Source organism: Andrographis paniculata, unplaced genomic scaffold (assembly GCF_009805555.1).
Source record: "Andrographis paniculata isolate CXL003 unplaced genomic scaffold, ASM980555v1 Contig86END, whole genome shotgun sequence".
Lineage (NCBI taxonomy): Eukaryota > Viridiplantae > Streptophyta > Magnoliopsida > Lamiales > Acanthaceae > Andrographis > Andrographis paniculata.
In genome coordinates this window covers 1,537,940-1,560,329 of record NW_026137624.1, presented here as the reverse complement: position 1 = coordinate 1,560,329, position 22,390 = coordinate 1,537,940, and the positions used below count along the sequence as shown (strand labels likewise).

The window sequence follows — 22,390 nt, the reverse complement described above, 5'->3', positions numbered from 1 at the left end:
AACACATATACCAGATCAGTTGAGAATAAAGTTTGACGATAAAAGTGAGAAGTGTATTTTATTGGTTATAGTGATACATCGAAGGCTTATAAATTATATAATCCTGTAACCAAAAAGGATATTATAAGTCGAGATTGGTCTTAATGTGATACAAGATCTGCTATTCCTGTTATTCCTAACATCATTGATGAGCATTACAGTCTAGAAGGAGTCACATCCGGAGATATTCAATCTCCCTTACATGCTGAACCGACTCCACATGCTGAGCCATTGGTTCAAAGATCACAACGTGAACGCCATCCACCAGCTCACTTACAGGATTATGTTTTGGGTCAAGATATTGATTTTTCTGATGATGATATTGCTCAGCTCGCTTTCTTTGCAGATTGTGATCCCATATCCATTGAGGATGCTTCCACAGAAAATCATTGGATCAAGGCTATGAATGAGCAGATACATGCCATTGAGAAAAATGATACCTGGGAGTTAACTGATTTTCCACCAAACAAGAATCCAATTGGGGTTAAATGGGTCTACAAAACAAAGTACAAGCCCAATGAGAAACTTGATCGCTTTAAAGTGCGTCTGGTAGCGAAAAGGTACAAATAGAAACCAGGTATTCATTATTTTGAAGTTTTTGCTCTTGTGATTAGACTTGATACCAGTGGAGGAACTAGGATTTCATAATAGGAGGGCTTAATTTCTTAAATAACACAATTGATTTATTGTTAGATAATTTTATTCTGCGATATGCCATTTGTTTGAAAATTTTGCAAAATAACAATATACAACATCAACTACATATTGCAATTAATAATTTTTTTGGTATTTTTCATCTCCTATGTATTTCGTTGGGATTTTCTAATATTTTTTACCATTTTTTTTCCTTTATTGAGGTGTTGATTCAAGTTTTTGTTCACATAGTATTTTGATATAATGTTTTCTGATAGAAAATAATGTATTTTTTATTGAAAACTATGTAAATTAATTTTAATTTGAAATAATAAAAGAAAAAAACAAAAAAATGTATTATTATTTAAAACTTAAATTCAAAATTCAAAATCCAAACAAAAATACTATATAAAATTTAGCATATATTTATTCGAATAGTTTTTTGTACTACATAAATATATAATATATATATCTACTTAAAAAAAAAATTACAGTGGTGGGGTGGGGGACAGGGGCTCCCCTTGCCCCCCGAAGTCTCAAGCTTCACAGAGAAAGAAGACAAGAACTCTAAACACGCAAGGAAAAAACGAAAGAAATGGGGAAGAGAGTAAAAAGGGTGAAGAGAGAATCAAAGTGAGGGGAGAAGATAATTCTAGTAGGTTGATGGAGTAGAGTGAGTGTGTTATATTAGAGTGATACAAGGCAGCTTACACACATATATACATATACTATATATATTTTGGGTTCATAAAGATCTAATGGTTCATATTAGAACCCTGGATCGGATGGTTGTGATCTAATCTCGTTAAGAAACTGGCCAGGCCAAAATTTTGGGCCACAGAAGTTGGGCCGATTACAATAATATTTCATTTTGAATTGATACCTCATAATTTTCATTGGCCCAAATTATAACACAGCCGAACAATCACTTGTCTCTCCCAAAACCGAACCAAAAGCCCATGATGAGCAAATCACAATTTTCTAAACTGGTTTATTGTGGAAAAAACACAAAAAACAAATTCACACAAGCCGAAAACACCAAAAAAATGCAAAAATCCAACTGTAACAACACTGCAAGTTGAAGTGTCGCCAAAACCTCACCGGAAACCCTTCAACTTCATAGAGTAAGAAGCAAAGGGAGACCACCGGGGTCCCAATCTTCATGGAAACAAAAGACAAGAACTCCAAGCACGCGAGGATATAAAAGAAGATAGGGTAAAAAGTAAAAAGGGTGAGGTCAGAATGAAAGAGAGTCTGTGTGAGAGAAGTGAAGTGAGTGAATAATGGAGACGGCACACACACAACACATACTTATAGATGTAGAGTTAGCACGGCGGCTTACACACACATATCTCTATATATATTTAGGATTAATAAAGATCTACCAGTTCAAATTAGAACCCTGGATCGGACGGCCGTGATTTAATCTCGTTGAGTAATGGGCCGGGCCAAAGATTTTGGCCACAGAAGTTGGGCCGATTACAATAATAACTGATCTTGAATTTGAGGCCTCATTATTTTCATTGGCCCAAATTACAACACGGCCGAACAAATAACTGTTTCTCCCAAAACCAAATCAAAAACCCATGACGAGCAAATCACTGTTTGCTAAACCAATCTATTGTGGACACAACACACAAAACAAATGCATACAAGGGAAAAAGACCAAAAAAAACAACAACAACACTCCAAGTTGAAGCGTCGCCAAAACCTCATCGGAAACCCTTCTACTTCACAAAGTGAGAAGCGAAGGGAGACTACCGTAGTCTCAATCTCTACGACAAAAGACAAGAGCTCAAGAACGTAAGGGTAAAACAGAACAGAGGGGAAGAGAGCAAAACGGGTGAGCGGAGAATGGAATAGAGTGTGTGTTAAAGAGAGAGAAGTGAAATGAGTGAATAATGGAGATGCCACACATATAACACATACTTATAGATGTAAAGTTAATTATGAATTAATTACTCAGATTCAACCCTATATCCAACGGTGGGTATTCAGGCTTGAATGGTCATGGGTTGGTGATCGATGATTTTTGGGAGATTTAAAAATATTTTTTAAGATACAAAAATGATATATGCATAAAATGAAAATAGTGTCGTGCGTGTTCGTGTAGTAATTCCAAAAACTTCGTCAAAAATAAAATTAAAAAAAATGCTTTAACCAGTGAGTGTCCAGGTTGAACTCAGGGAATATGCAAAAAAGAACTAAAAAGATAAATTGCAGAAGTTAAATCTAACTAATAAGTGAAAATATACGTATCTCGAAAAAGATGGAGCGAGGCGTTTATATGTGACTTTTGCATTTCTTAATGGCTAGATTTCTATGGATGAAATAAGCGGGATAACGATTGTGTGATAGAGGAAAATATATGTATAATTGCGGGGTGGCTCGGAGGAAGGAATGTAATCACATTTGCTCGCTTAAGCCCGAATCTCGACTCGGTTGGTACTTGACCTTAGGAGATTTACAACGAGGCTTTAGCGACACCCGGCGAAGAACATTATTTGAAAGAAAAGCCGTTGTCACAGGAAATTTCTGTGACCCGATAGGCAAGTGCCTATGCCCCATGAATTATTCTTCCAACCGTTCCGCTAGTGGCTACCCCTCTGATGCCTCTCTTTAATCGGGATTAAATTCAGAACAACAACTAAGCAAGTCGGCAAGGCTCCCGCGTACTTAGTTGCTATGAACCGCCTAATCTCTATTAATGAATACGACGCAATCATAGGCATGAATATTTAACTCTTTTGTCGCATTTTTGCAACCTTGTTGAAATCTAGCTTGAACAATTCAAATCAAACATGGAATTTTTGGGTGAAGGTGGGATGGAGAAATATGATAGGAATTTTATTAACTAAAAAATATGCGGAAATTAAAATAAAATGAGGAGAGAATAAGTTTGCTCGCGTCACAACCAAAAATCTTATTATTAAACTAAATAAAAATACGGAGGAGAAAATATGAAGAAAATGGAGTGTATGGAATGATGGATGGTGTATGATTATGTATATGAGTGTATATAATATACAATTAGATGGGTTATTTATGGGGGAAAAGCTTCTAGTATCTTGGCGGTTACAACCGCCCATAAATAACCACCTCTAAAAGTAGCTACTAACTACTTCTAAAAATAACTACTAATAACTACTTATTAACTTATTAATAACTACTTATTTCATAGAAGACACTAGAATAAAATACATAAAACAACCAAAATTTGGCTAAGTATAGATGTAGGAATATAATGGGGGAGCTAGGAGAGAGTAGGAACAAATGCTGCAGTAGGCGCAGTAAATACAGCGAAATTCTGTGCAGAATAATGATTGATTGTGCACTAAATGTAGCCGCTTGCCATAAATGTTGTTGATATATGTGATCGCTTGCTTTCCGTGCTTATAAATGCGACGGCTGACTATTAATGCTCGCTGGTTTTCGTGAAGCCATCGTTGACCGTTGACTTTGATCCATTGACGTTGACGGTTAACTTTCATGTTGGCGGCTGTTTTTCGCTCCTGAAGCCATTTTTTCACTTTTTAGGCTAACTTTGTGCTCCCTAATAGTTTTCAAGCATTATTTCACCTCTGCATAAATAATAAATACCTTCTAAATATTTATTTCAATAAATATACTTACTAAATAATATTAATTTTGCCAAAATTAAATACTTAAACAACGTATAAATAATGCCAAAAAATATAATTTAATGAACACATCAATTAATTTAATTTATATACCAAATAAATTATAAATTACACCTAAAAACTAATAAATTAATATTTTACACACATATGAAATAAATACAATTATTGGAATAATTTAATATAAATAATACCAAATTTTAACATAAATAAATGAATAATTAAATAAACATAAGTTATAAAATATGACAAAATCAAGAGTTATCAGTTGGGCCGGATAAGTGGACAATAGGAATTTAAGCTGAACACAAATTAGTTTTAGATAAAGACCTCAACCATCATTGGTCCAAATTTATAACACTGAGTTTGTTTTATTTTTTTAGTTTTTTTAGGTAAGATTTAGAGAACCATGTCAATAACATGAAAAAAAATATACATAAGCTAAAATTATTTTTGGTCTTATTATATATCTTAATTATCAATTTTGGTCCGTTTTTTTTTATCCATTTTGGTTTTCATTCAAACTAAAATCTTTCAATTTTTATCCTATGGTAGCTGCCAATGACTTAGAACTGTTGTGTTAGATTGAACATGGCCATCTTGGATTACTCAGAAATGTGACGAAGCTTCACAGTAGCCAACACACCATGTTGAATGACTCGAAAAGGTGACTAAACTCCACAGACAACCAACATGACCGTATTAGATGCAATGCGACTGTGTTTATTACTCTACTCGGAAATGACCGTATGTTTTAACATGGCCATGTTCCTGTCCGTGTTCTAAACACGGCCATGTTTCAGCCATGTTCACGATATTTTCCTTAACATGGTTATATTCTACACCATGTTCACTTGCTTATTTTCAATATGAAGCTTCGTCACCTTTTTTAATCATCCAACAATGTCATGTTAAAGCCAACTCAGTGGTATTCAGTTCATGTAGCTATCATGATTGTAAAATTGATAAATCTGAAATTGAATGGGACCAAAATTGTTAATTGTGATATACAATGAGATCAAAAATAATTTTTGCTCAAAAAATAATATTTTGTATTAAATTGTTAACTTTTTTTAATAGATGGAGTATATATTATTTATTTGATGTAAATATATATTGTATTTGTTACAATATTGACTGATGGTGTTTTCTTTTCGAGGATTTCATAATATTTTCACTATTCAACAAAACTTTTGTCCTAAAAAAATCAAATCAAACACCTATTTTTCATTTTTTATATTATTCTAAAAATTAATTTTACATTTAAAACATCACATTATCACCTATTTATATCATATCATACAACTATTCAAATTCAAAATTTTTACTATTCAAATTCTAAACTAAAAATCAAACCCCCAAACAAACACACTGAGAAGGTTGTCTAGAAAAAGTTTGTTGAAAGAAGTATCATTACTAACCATATATAACTACCAGATAACAATTGTCAAATTTGAAAATAATCACGCCGTTTTGAAAACTAATAAGCTAGTGAAAATAAATTATATACTTACCAAATTACATAAAAATTAATATTTAATGTGATATTTTTGTAAGCATAAAGGTTGATTTTATTTATTTATTTATTATATTAAACAAATTCACAAAGTTTATCCATAAATATCACATTAAACACTTTTTTTTATTTTTGTAAAGTTTTATATCCAACCCCCTAAAACATGAAACAACATGGAACAAGCATTCATATTTTCCTCAACGCGTCTATATATATGTGTGTGTTAATTCATTAATATTTGTTTAAACTCAAATAAGAAAAATGAAAATATACATTTGAATAGAAAATAAATTTATGAACATTGAGTTCAGATTATTCAATACAAATCTTCTATCAGTTTTTTTAGCAATAATACTACGTAAATAAAGGCAACTAATTGGAATCACTACCACAAAAATTTCTATTTGTCTCCAAAAATTATCTCCAAAGAAACTTTGTGACAATATTGTATCACGAAACCTTTCTTGGAGACAATATAGTATATAAACGATGGTTTCAGACATCACCACAATAATTTTTTCGTCCAGTATCTCAAAAGATAATTTGTAACGAATTATTATTAGGAATTATCTCAAAATCAATCACAAAAATTTCCAAGAGTGTGATCTGTCACGAAAGGAGTCACAAACATAAACCAAGAATATGAATTGTCTCAAAACTTATATCGTCGACTTTTTCCCACACTTCATCCTCCTCCTACTGTGTCTGCCTCGATCTTGCATCGTGGATTCCATCCTACTAATTTGAATGGTAGGACTGCAACTCGGTTGCTCCTGGCTAATGAAAGTTCACAAGCTTGTGCATTCGATGTTTGGGGCTGATTGTTCGCCACCAAAGCAATAGAATTAGAATGGCGACAAATTTCTTAGCAATGTTAATTCGCAAACGTCTTGGTCATTTTTCCAAGATAGAATAGTATCGATACTCCTCCTAGCCGCTGCTACTAATTTGAAGCATATTCACCATTTTCCACTGTTACGGCCTCCATGGCAACATTTGATTCCGACGTTGAGTGGTGATGCAAAAGATGCTTGAGGACGGATCTTTGTGACCTGAACAAATGTTTGCAAAGAGGACAACACTACTCCAATTTCTTACAAAAATTTTAATATTGCATACGAATATAGTTTGTGTATGGTAAAAATCAAAAATAAAACATCCTAACCAATCAATTGATTTGGGTCGGGTTTTTTTATTTTTTGTTTTATCATACACAATATTATATTCGTGTACAATATTTAAATTTTGCAAGAAAATGGAGTGGTGTTGGCCTCTTTGCAATCAATTGTTTGGATCACAAAGATCCCTCCTTAAGCATCTTTTGCATCGCCACTCAGGGTCGAAAGCAAAACTTGTCATAAGGGCCCCAACAATAGAAAACGATGCATATGCTTCCACTACCAAAAGAATGTGTTTTGAGAGGGAATTTTTTGTCTTATAAACAAGCCTACAAATCTCACAATCCGTCATTACAAGGGAATTAGCGAGGAATTACTATTGCTCGCTAAAAGTCAATCGTAATTGAACATACGACCTATCTTTTTTCCCTTGCAACTGTGTTGCGAGAAATTGAACTAGAGATAAAATCCTTCACAAAAATAGTAGCTGCGGACAGGAGGATAATAGATACTTTGCCATCGACTGGCAAAAGGATGAAGAAAAGCGAGGGACAACAGTTGTAGGCCATTGGTCGCCATTCAAATTAGACAGAATGTGAATCATTAAATATTATTTTGAAAAACTTGTAGGCGGACGAAGAAGAGGAATGATTGTGTATAATATTTTGGTTGTAGTTGGTATTTTAAACCTAACAAAACTTAATGAATCAGATTTGTAATATATTTTTTATATGATTTTTAAAATATTTTGGAATTATATTTTACATTAAGTAATTAAGTATTTTACTTTATAAAATTTGGGATTGACACAATATTTACATAATTTCTAATATATATATTTTTAAATATCCGTGTGACGAAAACAACATGGATGAGTTGTTCTTTCACTCAACTCGCGGGACTTTCCGGGACTCCACGGAGAAATGAGTGAAGAAAGAAATTGAGCCTCAAACCTCATAGCATAGAGATCAAGAACCCAAGAAGGAGGAAGATCAGTCGAACACACAAACATATCTATAGACTTAAGGTTTAATAAAGATCCAATGGTTCAGGTTAAAACCATGTATCGGACCGCTGCGATTTGATCTGGTACACAAATGGGCCAGGCCAAGGATCTGGGCCATAGAAGTTTGGTCGACAATAATAGTCTATTTTAAATTTGAGGCCTCATAATTTTTATTGGCCCAAATTATATTATAAAACCACCTAACACTAAGTGTCTCTTCGAAATTGGAACCAAAAACCCATGATGAGCGAATCGCTAAACCAATTTATTGTCGAAACAACTTAACAAACAAATGCACATAAAGAAAAAAACACCATAAAACCAAAAAACATGATGGCAACAACACTGTAAGTTCGTAAAAACCTCACCGGAAACCCTCCAACTTCACAAAGTGAGAAGCAAAGAAAGGCTACCGGAGTCTGGAACTTCACAGAGATAAAAGATAAGAACTGCAAACACCCAACGAGAAAACGGAAGAGAGAAGAGAGAATCAAAAGAGAGGGGGATGAGATAATTCGAGTAAGGAGATGGCATAGCGTGAGTGTGTGATACTATAGAAATACACAGCGCGTAACGCACATATATATATATATATATCTATATTTAAGGTAAATAAAGATCTGATGGTTCAGATTAAAATCCTATATCGGATGGCCTTGATTTGATCTGGTAGACTAATGTGCCAGGCCAAGGATTTGGGCCACAAAAGTTTGCCCGATTATAATAATAATTTGTTTCTAATTAGAGGCCTCATAATTTTCATTGGCCCAAATTATAACACGGCCGAACAATTAACTGTCTCTCCCAAAACCGAACAAAAAACCTATGACAAGCAAATCACAGTTTGCTAAACCGATCTATTGTGGAAACAACACACAAAAGAAATGCCCATAAGGGAAAAACACCAAAAAAAAAAAAACCAAAAAAGCAACACTGTAAGTTGAAGCGTCACCAAAACCTCACCGGAAATCCTCTAACTTAGCAGAGTGAGAAGCGAATAGAGACTACCGAAGTCTCAAGCTTCACAGAGACACAAGACAAGAACCTCAAACAGGCGTGGAAAAACCGAAAGAGATGGGGAAGAGAGTAAAAAGGGATATGAGAGAATCAGGGAGAGATAATTCTAGTAGGTTGATGGAGTACAGTGAGTGTGCGGTATTACAATGATACACGGCGGCTGACACACACATATGTATCTATACATATTTAGGGTTAATAAGGATCTACGGTTCTTATTAGAACCCTGGATCAGACGGCCGTTATTTAGTCTCGTTGAGTAATGGGCCGGGCCAAATTTTTGGGCCACAAAAGTTGGCCTGATTACAATAATAATTGATTTTGAATTTGAGGCCTCGTAACTTTCATTGACCCAAATTATAACACAGCCAAAAAATCAACTGTCTCTCCCAAAACCGAACCAAAAACACATGACGAGCAAACCACAATTTTTTAAACTGATTTATTGTGGAAACAACACAAAACAAATTCACACAAGCCGAAAACACAAAAAAACCCAAAAAAGCAACAACAACAACACTGCAAATTTAAGCATCTTCAAAACCTCACCGGAAACCCTTCAACTTCATAGCGTGAGAAGTGAAGGGAGACCACCGGAGTCTCAATCTTCATGGAGACAAAAGACAAGAACTCCAAGCACGCGAAGATAAAGAAGAAGATAGGGGAAAAAGTAAAAACGGTGAGGTGAGAATAGAAGAAAGAGAGTCTGTGTGAGAGAAGTGAAGTGAGTGAATAATGGAGACGGCACACACATAACACATACTTATAGATGTAGAGTTAACACGGCGGCTTACACACACACATATATATATATATTTATGTATATTTAGGGTTAATAAAGATCTAACAGTTCAAATTAGAACCCTAGATTGGACGGTTGTGATTTAATCTCGTTGAGTAATGGGCCGGGCCAAAGATATAGGCAACAGAAGTTCGGCCGATTACAATAATAATTGGTTTTTGAATTTTAGGCCTCATCATTTTCATTGGCCCAAATTATAACATGGCCAAACAATTAACTATCTTTCCCAAAACCAAACCAAAAACCTATGACGAGCAAATAATAGTCTTCTGGACCAATCTACTGTGGAAACAACACACAAAACAAATGCACACATGGGAAAACCACAAAAAATCCAAAAAAGCAATGGCAACAACACTGCAAGTAGAAGCATCGCCAAAACCTCACCGGAAACCCTCCAACTTTACAAAGTGGAGGCGAAGGGAGAGTACAAGAGTCTCAATCTTTATGGAGATAAAAGACAGGAACTCCAAGCACGCGAGGATAAAATAGAAGATTGGGGAAGAGAGTAAAATGGGCAAGGAGTGAATGGAAGAGTGTGTGTGAGAGAGAGAAGTTAAGTGAGTGAATAATGGATACGGCGCACACATAACACATACTTATAATGTAAAGTTAATTGTGAATCAATTACTCAGCGGGCTTCTTAATTCCTGGATAGAATGGAATTCAGTCTTAAAAGGTCATGGGTTGTGCCGCATAAGTGGACAATAGGAATTTAAGCCGAACACAAACTGGTTTTAGATAAAAACCTCACCAATCGCCGGTTCAAATTTATAACATTGAGTTTATTTTATTTTTTGAGTTTGAGGTATTTTTTAGGTAAGATTTAGAGAATTGTATCAATAAAATGAAAATAATAATAATAATAATAATAATAATAATAATAATAATAATAATAAGCTAAAATTATTTATCTCATTATATATCTTAATTATCAATTTTGGTCGCATTGAAAATTTTTTATCCATTTGGTTCTCATTCAAACTAAAATTTTGTATTTTCAATCTCATGGTAGCTGTCGGTGACTGAGAACCGCCGTGTTGGCTTGAACATGGACATGTTGGATTACTTAGAAAAGTGACTATGTTCCACAGATAGCCAACACAGTCGTGTTGGATGACGGAGAACCGCCGTGTTGGCTTGAACATGGACATGTTGGATTACTTAGAAAAGTGACTATGTTCCACAGATAGCCAACACAGTCGTGTTGGATGACTCAGAAATGTGACTAAGCTCCACAGACAGCCAACACGACCGTATTAAATTTAACACGGACTTGTTCATTACCCTGCTCTGAAATGACCTTATTTTTTAATATGATCATGTTCATGCCAGTGTTCTGTACACAACTATGTTTCTGCTAATGTTCACGATATTGTTCTTAACATACATAGTCATGTTGTACATCATGTTCACATCCCTATTTTATATTGAATTGTTAACTTTTTTTAGTAGATGGAGTATATATTATTAACAATGGCAAATTTGAAAATAATCTAAAGGCTTTGAAAACTAATAAGCCAGTGAAAATAAATCATATACTTACCAAATAAAAAAAAAAATTATTCACTCAGTGTGTATTCGTGTATTTTGAGTTTTCTTTTTTTCAGTTTTTTATTACTTTTATGTAAAATAGTTACAGGATTCGGTGTTTTACATGAAAATTAATATTTAATGTGATATTTCTGTGAGAGGAATGGTTGATTTTTTAAATTATATTAAATAAAGTCGTAAAGTTTATCCATAAATATCACATGTAACACCTATTTTTTCTTGCAAAATTTTATATCCAACCTGCATAAACGTAGAACAAAATAGTACACCCCAAGAGAATGAATATAATACAAAAAGAATAAACATTCATACTTTCCTTGACGCGTTATATATATATTTGTGTGTATTAATTCATTAATATTTGTTTAAATTCAAATACGAAAAATGAAAATATACATTTGAATAGCAAATAAATTTACAAACATTGAATTTTATTACTCAATACAAATCTTCTATCAGTTTTTGTGACAATCATACTACGGAAATAGAGGCAACTCATTCAGATCACTACCACGAAAATTTCTATTTTTCTCCGAAAATTATCTTGGAAAAAAACCTTAAGATAATCTTGTATCATGAAATCTTTCTTCAAGACAACATAATATCTCGACTATGGTTTAAGACATCACTACAAAAAAGAACAAAAAAAAAAAAAACAAAACAAAACAAAGCAAAAGAAAAGAAAACAAAAATGCCCATTATCTCGAAAATTATTTAGTGACGATCTATTATTAGGAATTATCTCAAAATCAATCACGAAAAAATTCCAAGAGTATCATCTGTCTCAAAACGAGTCACAACAATAATCTGAGAATATGAATTGCCTCAGAACTTATTTCTCCGACTTTACCCATGCTCCTTCCTCCGCCTGTTGTGTCTGCCTCGATCTTGCATTGAGGATTCCATCCTACTAATTTGAATTTAGGACCACAACTCAGTTGCTCCCGGCTAATGAAAGCTCACGGGCTTGCCGCTTGTGCCATCAACGCTTGAGGTTGATTGTTTGCCACAAAAGCCGGTTATGTTCTTTTGTAGGTTTTAGCACAGATTTTTTACTATTTAGATTATTTTTCTCTTCAGAAAATATCAAATCAAACAATTACTTTTCTTTTTTATATTATAATATGAATCTATTTTACATTGAATTCTTTAGCAACATTATTTCACAATCTTCTTGGTAAATTTGCCAAAATGAAAAAGTATTAGCACTCCTCTTAGATTTTGCGGCTATATTTGAAGCAGATTCACACGACTTTGAATGGGAGATCTACAACTTTGTTCTTGGTGGTCAATGAAAGCTCACAGGCTTGTGCCATCCACGCTTGGGGAGTATTGTTCACCACCAAACCATAGATTGGAATGGCGAAAATACATTACCACTTTGTAATCTTCTTCGTCATTTTGCCACAATAGAAAGGCCTCTTACCCGTTGTGACTATATTTGAAGCATAGTCACCATTTTCCACTGTTGCGGCCTTGATGGCAACATTTGATTCCGACATTGAGTGGCGATGCAAAAGATGATTGAGAAGAGATCTTTGTGACCCAAAGAGTTGATTGCAAAGAAGACAACACCACTACTTTTTTTAACAAAATTTAAAATATTGTATACAATTACGATTTTGGTTATGGTAAAACAAAACCAAAAAAAACCATAGCATCTTGTTATAATTTTTTTGCCGGTTTTTCTTTTTCTTGTCTTTGTTTTATCATACACAAAACTATATTCGTATACAAAACTTAAATTTTGCAAAAAAATGGAGTGGTGTTGGCCTCTTTGCAATCAATTGTTGGGGTCACGAAGATCCCTCCTTAAACATCTTTTGCATTGCCACTCAAGGTCGAAAGCAAATGCAACTATACAGGCCCCGACAATAGAAAACGATGGATATGCTTCCACTAAGAAAAAATAAAAAAAATTAAAGGACTTTTTCTCTCGTCAATCTGAATTTGCAAGGGAATTGGGGAGGAATTACTATCCCTAGCTAAAAGTCAGTCGTAATTGAACACATGTCTGTCTTATTTCCCTTTCAACCATGTTGCGAGAAATTCAAGGAGAGAAAATCTCTCACAAACATAGTAACAACGACTAAGAGGTGGCAAAAAGACGAAGAAAATTGAAGCAAAACAGTTGTAGGTCATTGGTTGTTATTCCAAATAGACGGAATGTGAATCGTTACATATTATTTTGTATGAAAATTAAATATTAAATATGATGTATCGAAAAATAATAATAATAATAATAATAATAATAAGTGAAAACTACAAAGTTCATGTAGATAAAAATTTTGTAGAAGGAAGAAGAGCAATGGATGTCTATGGTTCTGGTTATGGCTGATATTTATACTCTCAGTTTTTGAATTTTAAATCTAAAAAAATTTAATGAATCAGATTTCTAATATTTTTTATTTGATTTTTAAAAATATAATTGGAAAGTACAATTTTTATTAGGCAAGTATATTTGATATTTTTACTTTATGTAATTTGGGATAGACACATTATTTACATATTTTTTATTTGATTTTTAAAATAATTGAAAAGCATCATTTTTGTTTGGTAAGTATATTAAATTTACATGTTTTATTTGGAAAGTGGAGTTATTTTAAAATTATGAGGTTTACTAGTAAGTATTTAAATTTTATTATAACTTACTTTTAAAGATTTTATATTTTATTTGGTGAGTTGATTTTTAGATTTCTAACTTTTCATGGTAATTGTATTATAATTGTATTTTACTTTCAAAAAATTTTATAGTATTTCATTAGTAAGTTGGTAAGTGCATAAATTTTCCTTTTCACTTACTTTCCAAATTTTTTACTTTCCAAATTTCTAACTATTACATAGTAAGTATGCATAAATTTTTTCTTTTAAGTTACTTTCTAAAGTTGTAACTTTTATATGGTTAGTATATAATCGTATTTCACTTATTTTCGATAAATTATATAACACTCGCTTGTGTTTTAGTAAAAATGCATGAAATTATTTTTGTTTACTTGTGAGATTTGATTTAGGTTTTTACTATCACAATTTATTCTTTTCCATAAAAAAAATCAAATCAAACATCTCTTTTTTATTTATTATATTACGTGCAAATTAAATTTTACCTTCAAAAATCACATCAATATATATTTATATCACATCAAATAATTATTTTAATTCCAAATTTTACTATTCAAAACTAAAACCCAAAACCAAAATCTTTCAAGTAAACATTATTGAGTGAAACCATTTGTTAAAATTTAGAGTTTGCACAAAATACACTCCTTGTTCAAAGCTCATGTTTGGTTCTAAATAAATGTTTAAATTATGCAAAAGTTATACAAATAAAAGACATAAAATATCTTAAATAATTTTTTTGATTAAAATAAATAAATAAATAATAATCAATCATTTATTTTTATAGTTTTGTAAAAATCATATAATAATTTATCTCCAAAAAAACTAAAAAATAAAGGATAATTATTTATTTATTTAATTTAAAAAAATTAATTACAATATTTTATCTCTTTTATTTGTATAAAACTTGAATGATTTGGTTCATATTTACAATCAAATATCAGTTTTTGACGAAAAACATATTGAATCAATGGTTGCAACAAACATATTAGATATCAAGTTTCACAAGATCAGAGAATTGGTTGCTGACAAGGAAATCAATATCAAATATTGTTCTTCTGAGTGTCAAGTGGCAGACATTTTCACCAAACATTTGAATCAATGTTAGTATGTTAAATCAAGTCAAATAGTGCCTTTGAATCAAAATAATGTTTATTAGTAGTGGGTTTGTTGAAAAGTCTTTGGCTTATTTTTAGGGATTATCCGTAACATCCTTTGATATATACATTCTAAAAATGCTAATATTATTGTTACTAATTATAAAACAAAAATTGGTCTAACTTAGAATTTTACCATGTTAGATACTGAAAATTTTCACACAAAATTCAATTCATGTTAGACACTTTTCACCTATAATATTAGCCACTACCAAAATGTCTTAATTGTATTTGCTTCATTCTTTTTAGTTGTATTAAGTTACTAATTGCTAATTGAAATTAATTTTGTAGGAACATTCTAATTTATCTTCTATTGTCGACACGCTTCAAAGAAATTCACACCATTTATCAACAACGGCCCTTAAAAAGGCATGGAAAATATGTTTTAGACTTCTCCAATGCAGCAAAAACTTAAATTGCTACATATTGGAAATGCATGAGGTATGTACACAACATCATATAATATGCAAAAGGTTAATTTTCTAATCATGTTTCAATAGGTTGATTCACGAATAGTTACAAGATATAAATCTAAAGTACATGAAAAGGAAGTGACAATGAGAGTTATTGCCTTGGGTGAGCATATTAAGATGATGTCTATGGTTCAAGTTTTTAACCAAACCCACATCCATCCAAGGAGTGGGCTTCCACTACGTAAACGACTGGGAAATTGGGTAGTAGAGCATAGGAGGTCTACCTATTCTGTATGGAGTGATAAGGTTCCTATCTTACTAAACATTCTTTTTTACATAATTAAAAAATTAAATATCATACATAATAGCTAGCCTAGTTTTTTTACTTAGTTAAAAATATTACAATATTACATCCACTCTGGTCTGGCAAGGAAGTTCAAATCCCTAAAAGAAGTGGCAACATTTACTTATTTGACTGCTTTATTGAAGTTTCGAAGGTCACACAAGGTAAACTGTAAATAAGTCTATATAGTTTGGATGTATCTTTAATTTTATTTCATGTTGTAATACTTCTATTAGAGTTCGTTTTGTAAAGAATATGATCTCTATAGGTCGGAGGTTTTGGACTTACTAGTCCCTTAATTTGTTTCATCAATGATTATGAAAGCAATGGTTGAGGTACGAGGAATTGTACCCTTTGCCTCTCACATGCGAAGCGAGCATTCTACCATATGAGTTATATTGCCTGTTTGCATTTCTATTGAGGCCATATTTACTATGTGAAGTTTATGATTCCAAGTTGTAGAACGTTGTTGAAATCAATACAGATCTTTTAAAATGTGTGGAGGTTTGAGTGACTATTGATTTGGATTCAAACATCTTATTCTTTACATTGCAAATTAGAAGCTTATGTATCAGTAGCGATTCAGTCTAGTTCTTTGCAGTGAATCAAAAGTGAATAACCTGAATCAATTAATGGGAACAACAAATTATGTTTTCTTAGCTTATGTGCAAATATTTCTGGAAATATCGATAATATATATGAATAGGTTTACTCTATCGGTGTCAAAATGACCGGTCGCACGGTCAATCAAATATTTCACCTACTCCGTGATCACAATTTACTGTAATACAGGAAAAGCGATCGTCTCCACAGGGATTATGTGATTCATTCTTTCATGTTCTAATATAGTAAATAAAATAGGGGAATTTTCTTTTATCATCTAATGAAGATAAAATAACAAAACAATTAAATTAACCGAGAACTAGCTATTAAGGGGATGTCTGACCGTTCGCATGGTCAATCAAATATTTCACCTACTTTGTGATCACAATTTAATGTAATACAGGGGAAGAGATCGTCTCCACAGGGATTGTGTGATTCATTCTTTTGCATTCTAATGCAGTAAATAAATGAGGAATTTTCTAGTATTATTTGATGAGGATAAAGTAACCAAGCAATTAAATTAATGGAGAACTAGCAATCAAGGGGTTGGCTGACTCAAATGATGATTCAGTTATGGCACTTGTCTTTCATCATTAACTCAATGAAGTTAGTTCTTATTAAATTATCAATAAATTTGTTATAGTTATCAACAAGTTCTGACAAGCAATTTTTCGTTACAGTGTAGGTAATTAAGATACGACAATCAACTACCCCTAATTAATCTAATAAATCTAGATACGCCCATAGGAAATATTGTCTAATTGCATTCTATTTCAGAAAAACTCAATTCAAAGTAATTAATACCTAAGAGAAGCAATTATAATTGATTGCCTAACCCCCGGGAAGGGACTATTCAACCCAATTATTACTTATTCAAGCGCGAATATAATTACGGATATCCTACCTGAATTGACTTCAGATTGTTAGATTAATTTAAATATTGGTACAAAAATATCCAATCGATCTAACAATCGCAAAAACTACTATCAGAATTAGACAAATAGTGATACTAAAAAGAACTTTTATAAAGAATGTCAAGAATCTCCAAAACACAAGGACCACACCATTATCATCCCTCAAACCAGAAAAATATCTGCTCCATAATCAAATAACAAAGAACAATAAGGTAAGATAAAGTCATAGTCGGAAGAGAAATGCTCTGTTGATTTGCTCATGCGCAATCTATGAATCTGTTAGGTTCTTGCTACTCTGTATGCCTGCTTCTCGTTGTTCTCCCCTCTGCATGTGACTTCCCCTTCTTTTTACTTAATTAAATTCTCATGTTAGCAGGATGTGGTTAGTCATGGTCATGACTAACTTGATTGTTCAATGCTGATTTTTTTTTCTTTTATTTTCCTCAAAATTCACCAAATTTGCTTTTTCTCTCCTACATGTTGGAAATAAACAATACGCAGAGAAATTAGGTAGAATCCAATCAAAATCAATCAAATATCGCATATGATATAAACATAAAACGCATGTGATTTCGAGCTATCAATTCTCCCCACACCTAGACCATGCTTGCCCTCAAGCATAGATTTGAAATAAGCCAAAGAAATTGAAGGCCACTCAATATGACAAGAGGATTCAACACAACCAATTCAATCCGAAATTCAACACGTCAAGCCAAGTCGACCTCACAAGATAAAGTGTATACGCACATGCTCTCTGAAGGAATAAGTTTACAATTGGTTCAACACTCAGGTAGTGCAACAAAAGATTATCCTATAGGCTTGAATAAAAATCAAATCTCCTTTACTTAAAGATATTTAAATCTAACATAAAGAATCATAGGGACTTTCAATAACAGTTGTAGCATGGCTTATGGTCAGGAGTAGGAAAATAGATATACAAAGGCTAAAATATGTCAGAAAAGAACACAATAAGAACATGATACTAGCACATGAAAAACAAATCGGTAAAAACACTGAAACCCTTAGTTTATTTACTACCCAGACTTAAATAACGTAATTATATAAAAATACTTTATCAAGATGATTATTTTTCTCTTTTTCTCGTTTTTCTATTTTTTTTTTTTTTGGGTTTTTGCCTTTATATAAAGATACCTTCACTACCCATGGTCATTCCTGCATACTATGTCTTATTCATACCCAAATTTCATTTCTAACTAGTGTCGAAAAAATAAAGTGCATCATAACATAAACTTAAAGTAATTCTTTCTAACATATGGTTGAAATCGGAGAAGACTTAATAAAAAGAAGAGTATGAGGCTAAAAGACGTTTTATTAAAGAAGAAAAATATGCGAAAAAGGCTCAAATGTGCTAATTACGGAAAAATTATTGGCTAGGTGATAACAAAAGGCTTAATTGGGTTACCTAATGCCCTTATCATTTCCAAGACGCAAGACTCGATAGTTGCATGTTCAACATGCATAATCACTATGTTCTAGGTCATCTAATTGAGCACTACAAATCGCACATAAAAGAAATTTCAAAAGCTTGAATATTAAATTTATTTTCAAATGTAACTTTTGGAACATAGGCTCAAATCTCATAGGGTTCAAACGTCGACTCAACTCAACATATCACCAATCAAATTTCATTAGTCACGCTAGACAAACCTATCACACAAATCAAATTTGACTTATTTCAGACTAATCTAAAAAACATGCAAAAGGACAGCAAATCAGGTATAAAAAGTAGAACGGAATGAAAATTTTGCCCAAAAATTTGCATAACTGTCCCCACACCAAAATTATGCATTGTCGTCAATTAGAGAAAGAAAAAATTAAAAGAGAAGAAAGAGAAGTGGAGTATGATGCTTCTCTAGGTTTGAGGAGCCGACGTTAATCTGTGCGGGGAATGAGTGACTGGATCATTAGCTTTAGCTCGGAGAGGGTTGTAGTCACTTCAGTGTGAAACGCGGCATTCTCAGTTCAAAGGGCTGAAATTTCAATTTGTTGGTGTCCGAGTGCAGGTCGCAAGTGATCAAATCGCATCTGGGAGTCTTGAGGGGAGGATATGGGTGGATTGGGATCATAGGCAGGGAGGTTTGGAGAAGCTTGAGATCTGCGGATTGGTGTACCAACAAAAAACCAAGTCCCGTTGGAGTTTGTAACCAATTTAATTGCCTTGAGATAGGGAATATCCAGAGGCGTCATCGAGCAGGCTCTGTTAAGAGAAAAATAAGTAAGAAATTCAATAGAAATATCAGAAATAAGACCAAGGTTAAGGGCGAGGTGTGTGATGTAAGTGCCTTGAATGAGGTTGCCGCCTTTAGTAGAAAGCACACGATTAAATCTATCGACCAACAAAAAGGGAAGGTTAATTCTGATGCCGCGAGTCATGCCCCATAATATATATAATTCAACCTTAGAAATCACACATGCACCATCCTTTCTACCAGTTAAATTATAGGCAATGAATTTATGCGTGAGTCGTAAAGCAGGAAGTTTGATACATGAGGAATGAGCATTGCGTGGATGAAATTGGGAGGCGTTACCACTAATTTCTTGCCAAAAGTCATAGAACTCACTAGCAAATGGTTCAGTATAATCACATATCACATAAACTACTGGAATAATTGGCACTTTGAGAATCTAGTTTAGGCACAACTCCTAATGCTATACCATATTCAATTATAGAATTATGAAAACTTTTCCCCATTAACCAAAAATGGATGACATCAGGGGTAAAAAATCAAACACATCAAACAAAGTGAATTGGAATATAGAAAAGAACTCATAGACTAACTCAGTGATTGCTAGTAAATAGAAAGTAGCAAACAAGATCCAACCAACATTGGAAACATACGTGTTTATCTAAGTGGTGACCTGGAGGTCATCTAAGGTCGGTATGTGAAAGAGTTTACCGGTAATGATTTTTTGACCTGCTTCCAAGCATTGATCATAACACAGGCACTCCTGGGGGTCAGGGAAATCAAAATTATCTTCAATAACTGAAGTGGAGGCGAGTTGAGTAGCAGTGCGACGCGCACGATGACCAGTGGAAGAGGTGCCACCCATGGGAATACGTGGCACGGCAGGAGGTGGACTGATGGTTGTCTGCGTTTCTTCTTTGTAATTCCTTCTGATTGAGTAGCCTTGATGGAGCTTGTGGTCAAAACTTGAACTTTACCCATGAAATCTGCAAAATCAAATAGCCGGCCACACAGTAGACTACAATCAGACCAAGGCAATATCTAAACACACAAATTCGACAACTATCCAGATGTATCACTTAGAAAATATCAGTTTCAGAGCATAAAAACATGGTTCTAATAACCTGTCCAGAAAGAAAAAATAGGAACGAAGATTTCTCAAACTAAGTCTAATACCTTAAATATTACTATCATGTAAGGAAAATTCGAGGCGAAGTTCAAACCAAATTCCTAGATATTAAGGACTGAAATTCGAAAATGGGAATTGTAATAAGCAGTTTAAGTAATCACCCAATTCTCAATATAGAATCCTAAAATTGACTGTAGTAGGAATGTGGAATAAAGAGATATTACCGAGCCAGAGGGGTGAAGACATATTAGCGCGGGCGGTCGCAGTTCGGCTTGAGTGAACCGGTTTGGCGGTGGCACAATAGGGGCAAGGTGAAGAATCACGGCGTCAGAAGCTTGTCGCGGTTCGGTTTGGTCAAACCGGTTTGGCAGGAGGGCGACACGGTGGAGAACCGGTTCGGTGGTGGCACAGCAGGGGCGAGGCGGAGAATCGCGGCGTCGGAAGCTTGTTGCGGTTCGGTTAGGTCGAACCAGTTCGGCATAAGGGCAATGCAGTGGAAAACTGGTTCAGTTTGGGTGAACCAGTTCGGAGGTGGTTGGAATTGCGGCAGAGCGATCTGGGCTGAATCGGCGGAGGACAGCGCGGCCGAGAATCACGGTCGCGGTTTGGTTTGATTGAACCAGTTCGCCGGTGGTGCTGCGTGACAATCCGGGAGATCGTGGTGGAAGCAAGGGGAGGGCAGTCATCGAATGGAAGAGAAGAAGAAGAAGGGAGGAAGACAGGAAGAGAGAAGAAAAGGGTAGCCGGGAGAGGCCCGTCAAGCAGTGTTCGGCGAAGAAGAAGAAGAAATAAGCGGTGTCGCGGAAGGAAGAGTGGGAGAGACCGGTTGGGTTTGGATTTTGGAAATTTTAAATTTATTTTGGGATTTAGGGTTACAATTGGATAGGGTTAGAAGGGAGAAGGCAGGCAGTGTGGCAAGGGGTGTTTAGTCATGGTCATGACTAAACATTCTCTCTTATTCTGGAAACTAGATGGGCAACGGAAGGTTGGGTGGGAACAAAAAAAAAAAAAACAGTATGCGAGGTGCCAATTACTTATGATCATGACTAAAAATCACTTTTTTGCCTAATTTTTTTTTAGAAATCAAGAAAATTGATCGTGCTTTCGCCAAGAGTTAGTAATTATTTTTCAAAAGACCTGCACAAAATCAAACAAAAAAATCAAAAATATTATTAGCATTAAAACAATAAAACAAATAGGCAAACAATTAAAATTAAAGAAAACATTTAAATGGTTTGTGTTTTCCCAAAAAGTGCTTTTGTTTATAATCTTTTAGCTAGACTTCTTCGCATCTTAGTTCTCAACTTCAGCACCGGCAAGAGATACCAACTTTACAAAAATTCAAGTGGGAATCCTTCGTAATATGACTTAAGCCGATGTCCATTACACACAAATATTTTCTCCATCTTTAAACTATGAATCTCCCCTGCACCACAAGGGAAAAATTTAGTAACGATAAATGGCCCTATCCACCTAGAGCACAATTTTCCAGGGAAAATCTTGAGACGAAAATGATATAACAAGACTTTCTGTCCAATTTTTTAAAAAATTCTGGAGATATGATGATCATGAAAGGCTTTTGTCTTTTCCTTGTAGAGTATCACATTCTCGTACGCCTCTTGTCGAATCTCCTCTAACTCTTGAATTTGTATTTTTCGATGGACTCCGGCTTCTTGAAGGTGCAT

The 22,390-nt window shown here is 33.8% G+C and overlaps 1 protein-coding gene across 2 annotated transcripts; it reads right to left on the bottom strand.

Annotated features, from left to right (window-relative positions):
• Positions 1–19,109: 19,109 nt before the first annotated feature.
• LOC127241901 (uncharacterized) lies at positions 19,110–21,609 on the bottom strand. 2 transcript variants are annotated; one of them, XM_051261170.1, is made up of 3 exons: positions 20,930–21,609; positions 20,306–20,562; positions 19,110–19,587 (listed from the first exon to the last, which is right to left on the bottom strand). In XM_051261170.1, exons 1-3 carry the CDS (start codon positions 20,949–20,951, stop codon positions 19,540–19,542), a joined length of 327 nt encoding a protein of 108 aa, XP_051117127.1. In that variant the 5' UTR covers positions 20,952–21,609; the 3' UTR covers positions 19,110–19,539. The 2 variants fall into 2 exon arrangements, with proteins under 2 accessions (XP_051117127.1, XP_051117126.1); XM_051261169.1 differs by having other exon boundaries at positions 20,288–20,562; positions 20,930–21,608.
• Positions 21,610–22,390: the final 781 nt, after the last annotated feature.

Coding starts and splice junctions, on each gene's coding strand:
- LOC127241901 (XM_051261169.1), bottom strand. CDS start 20,951: ATGTCTTCACCCCTCTGGCTCG. Junction 20,563..20,929: donor GTCTTCACCCCTCTGGCTCG/GTAATATCTCTT, acceptor TTGATTTTGCAG/ATTTCATGGGTAAAGTTCAA. Junction 19,588..20,287: donor AGGTCAAAAAATCATTACCG/GTAAACTCTTTC, acceptor TTCTCTTAACAG/AGCCTGCTCGATGACGCCTC.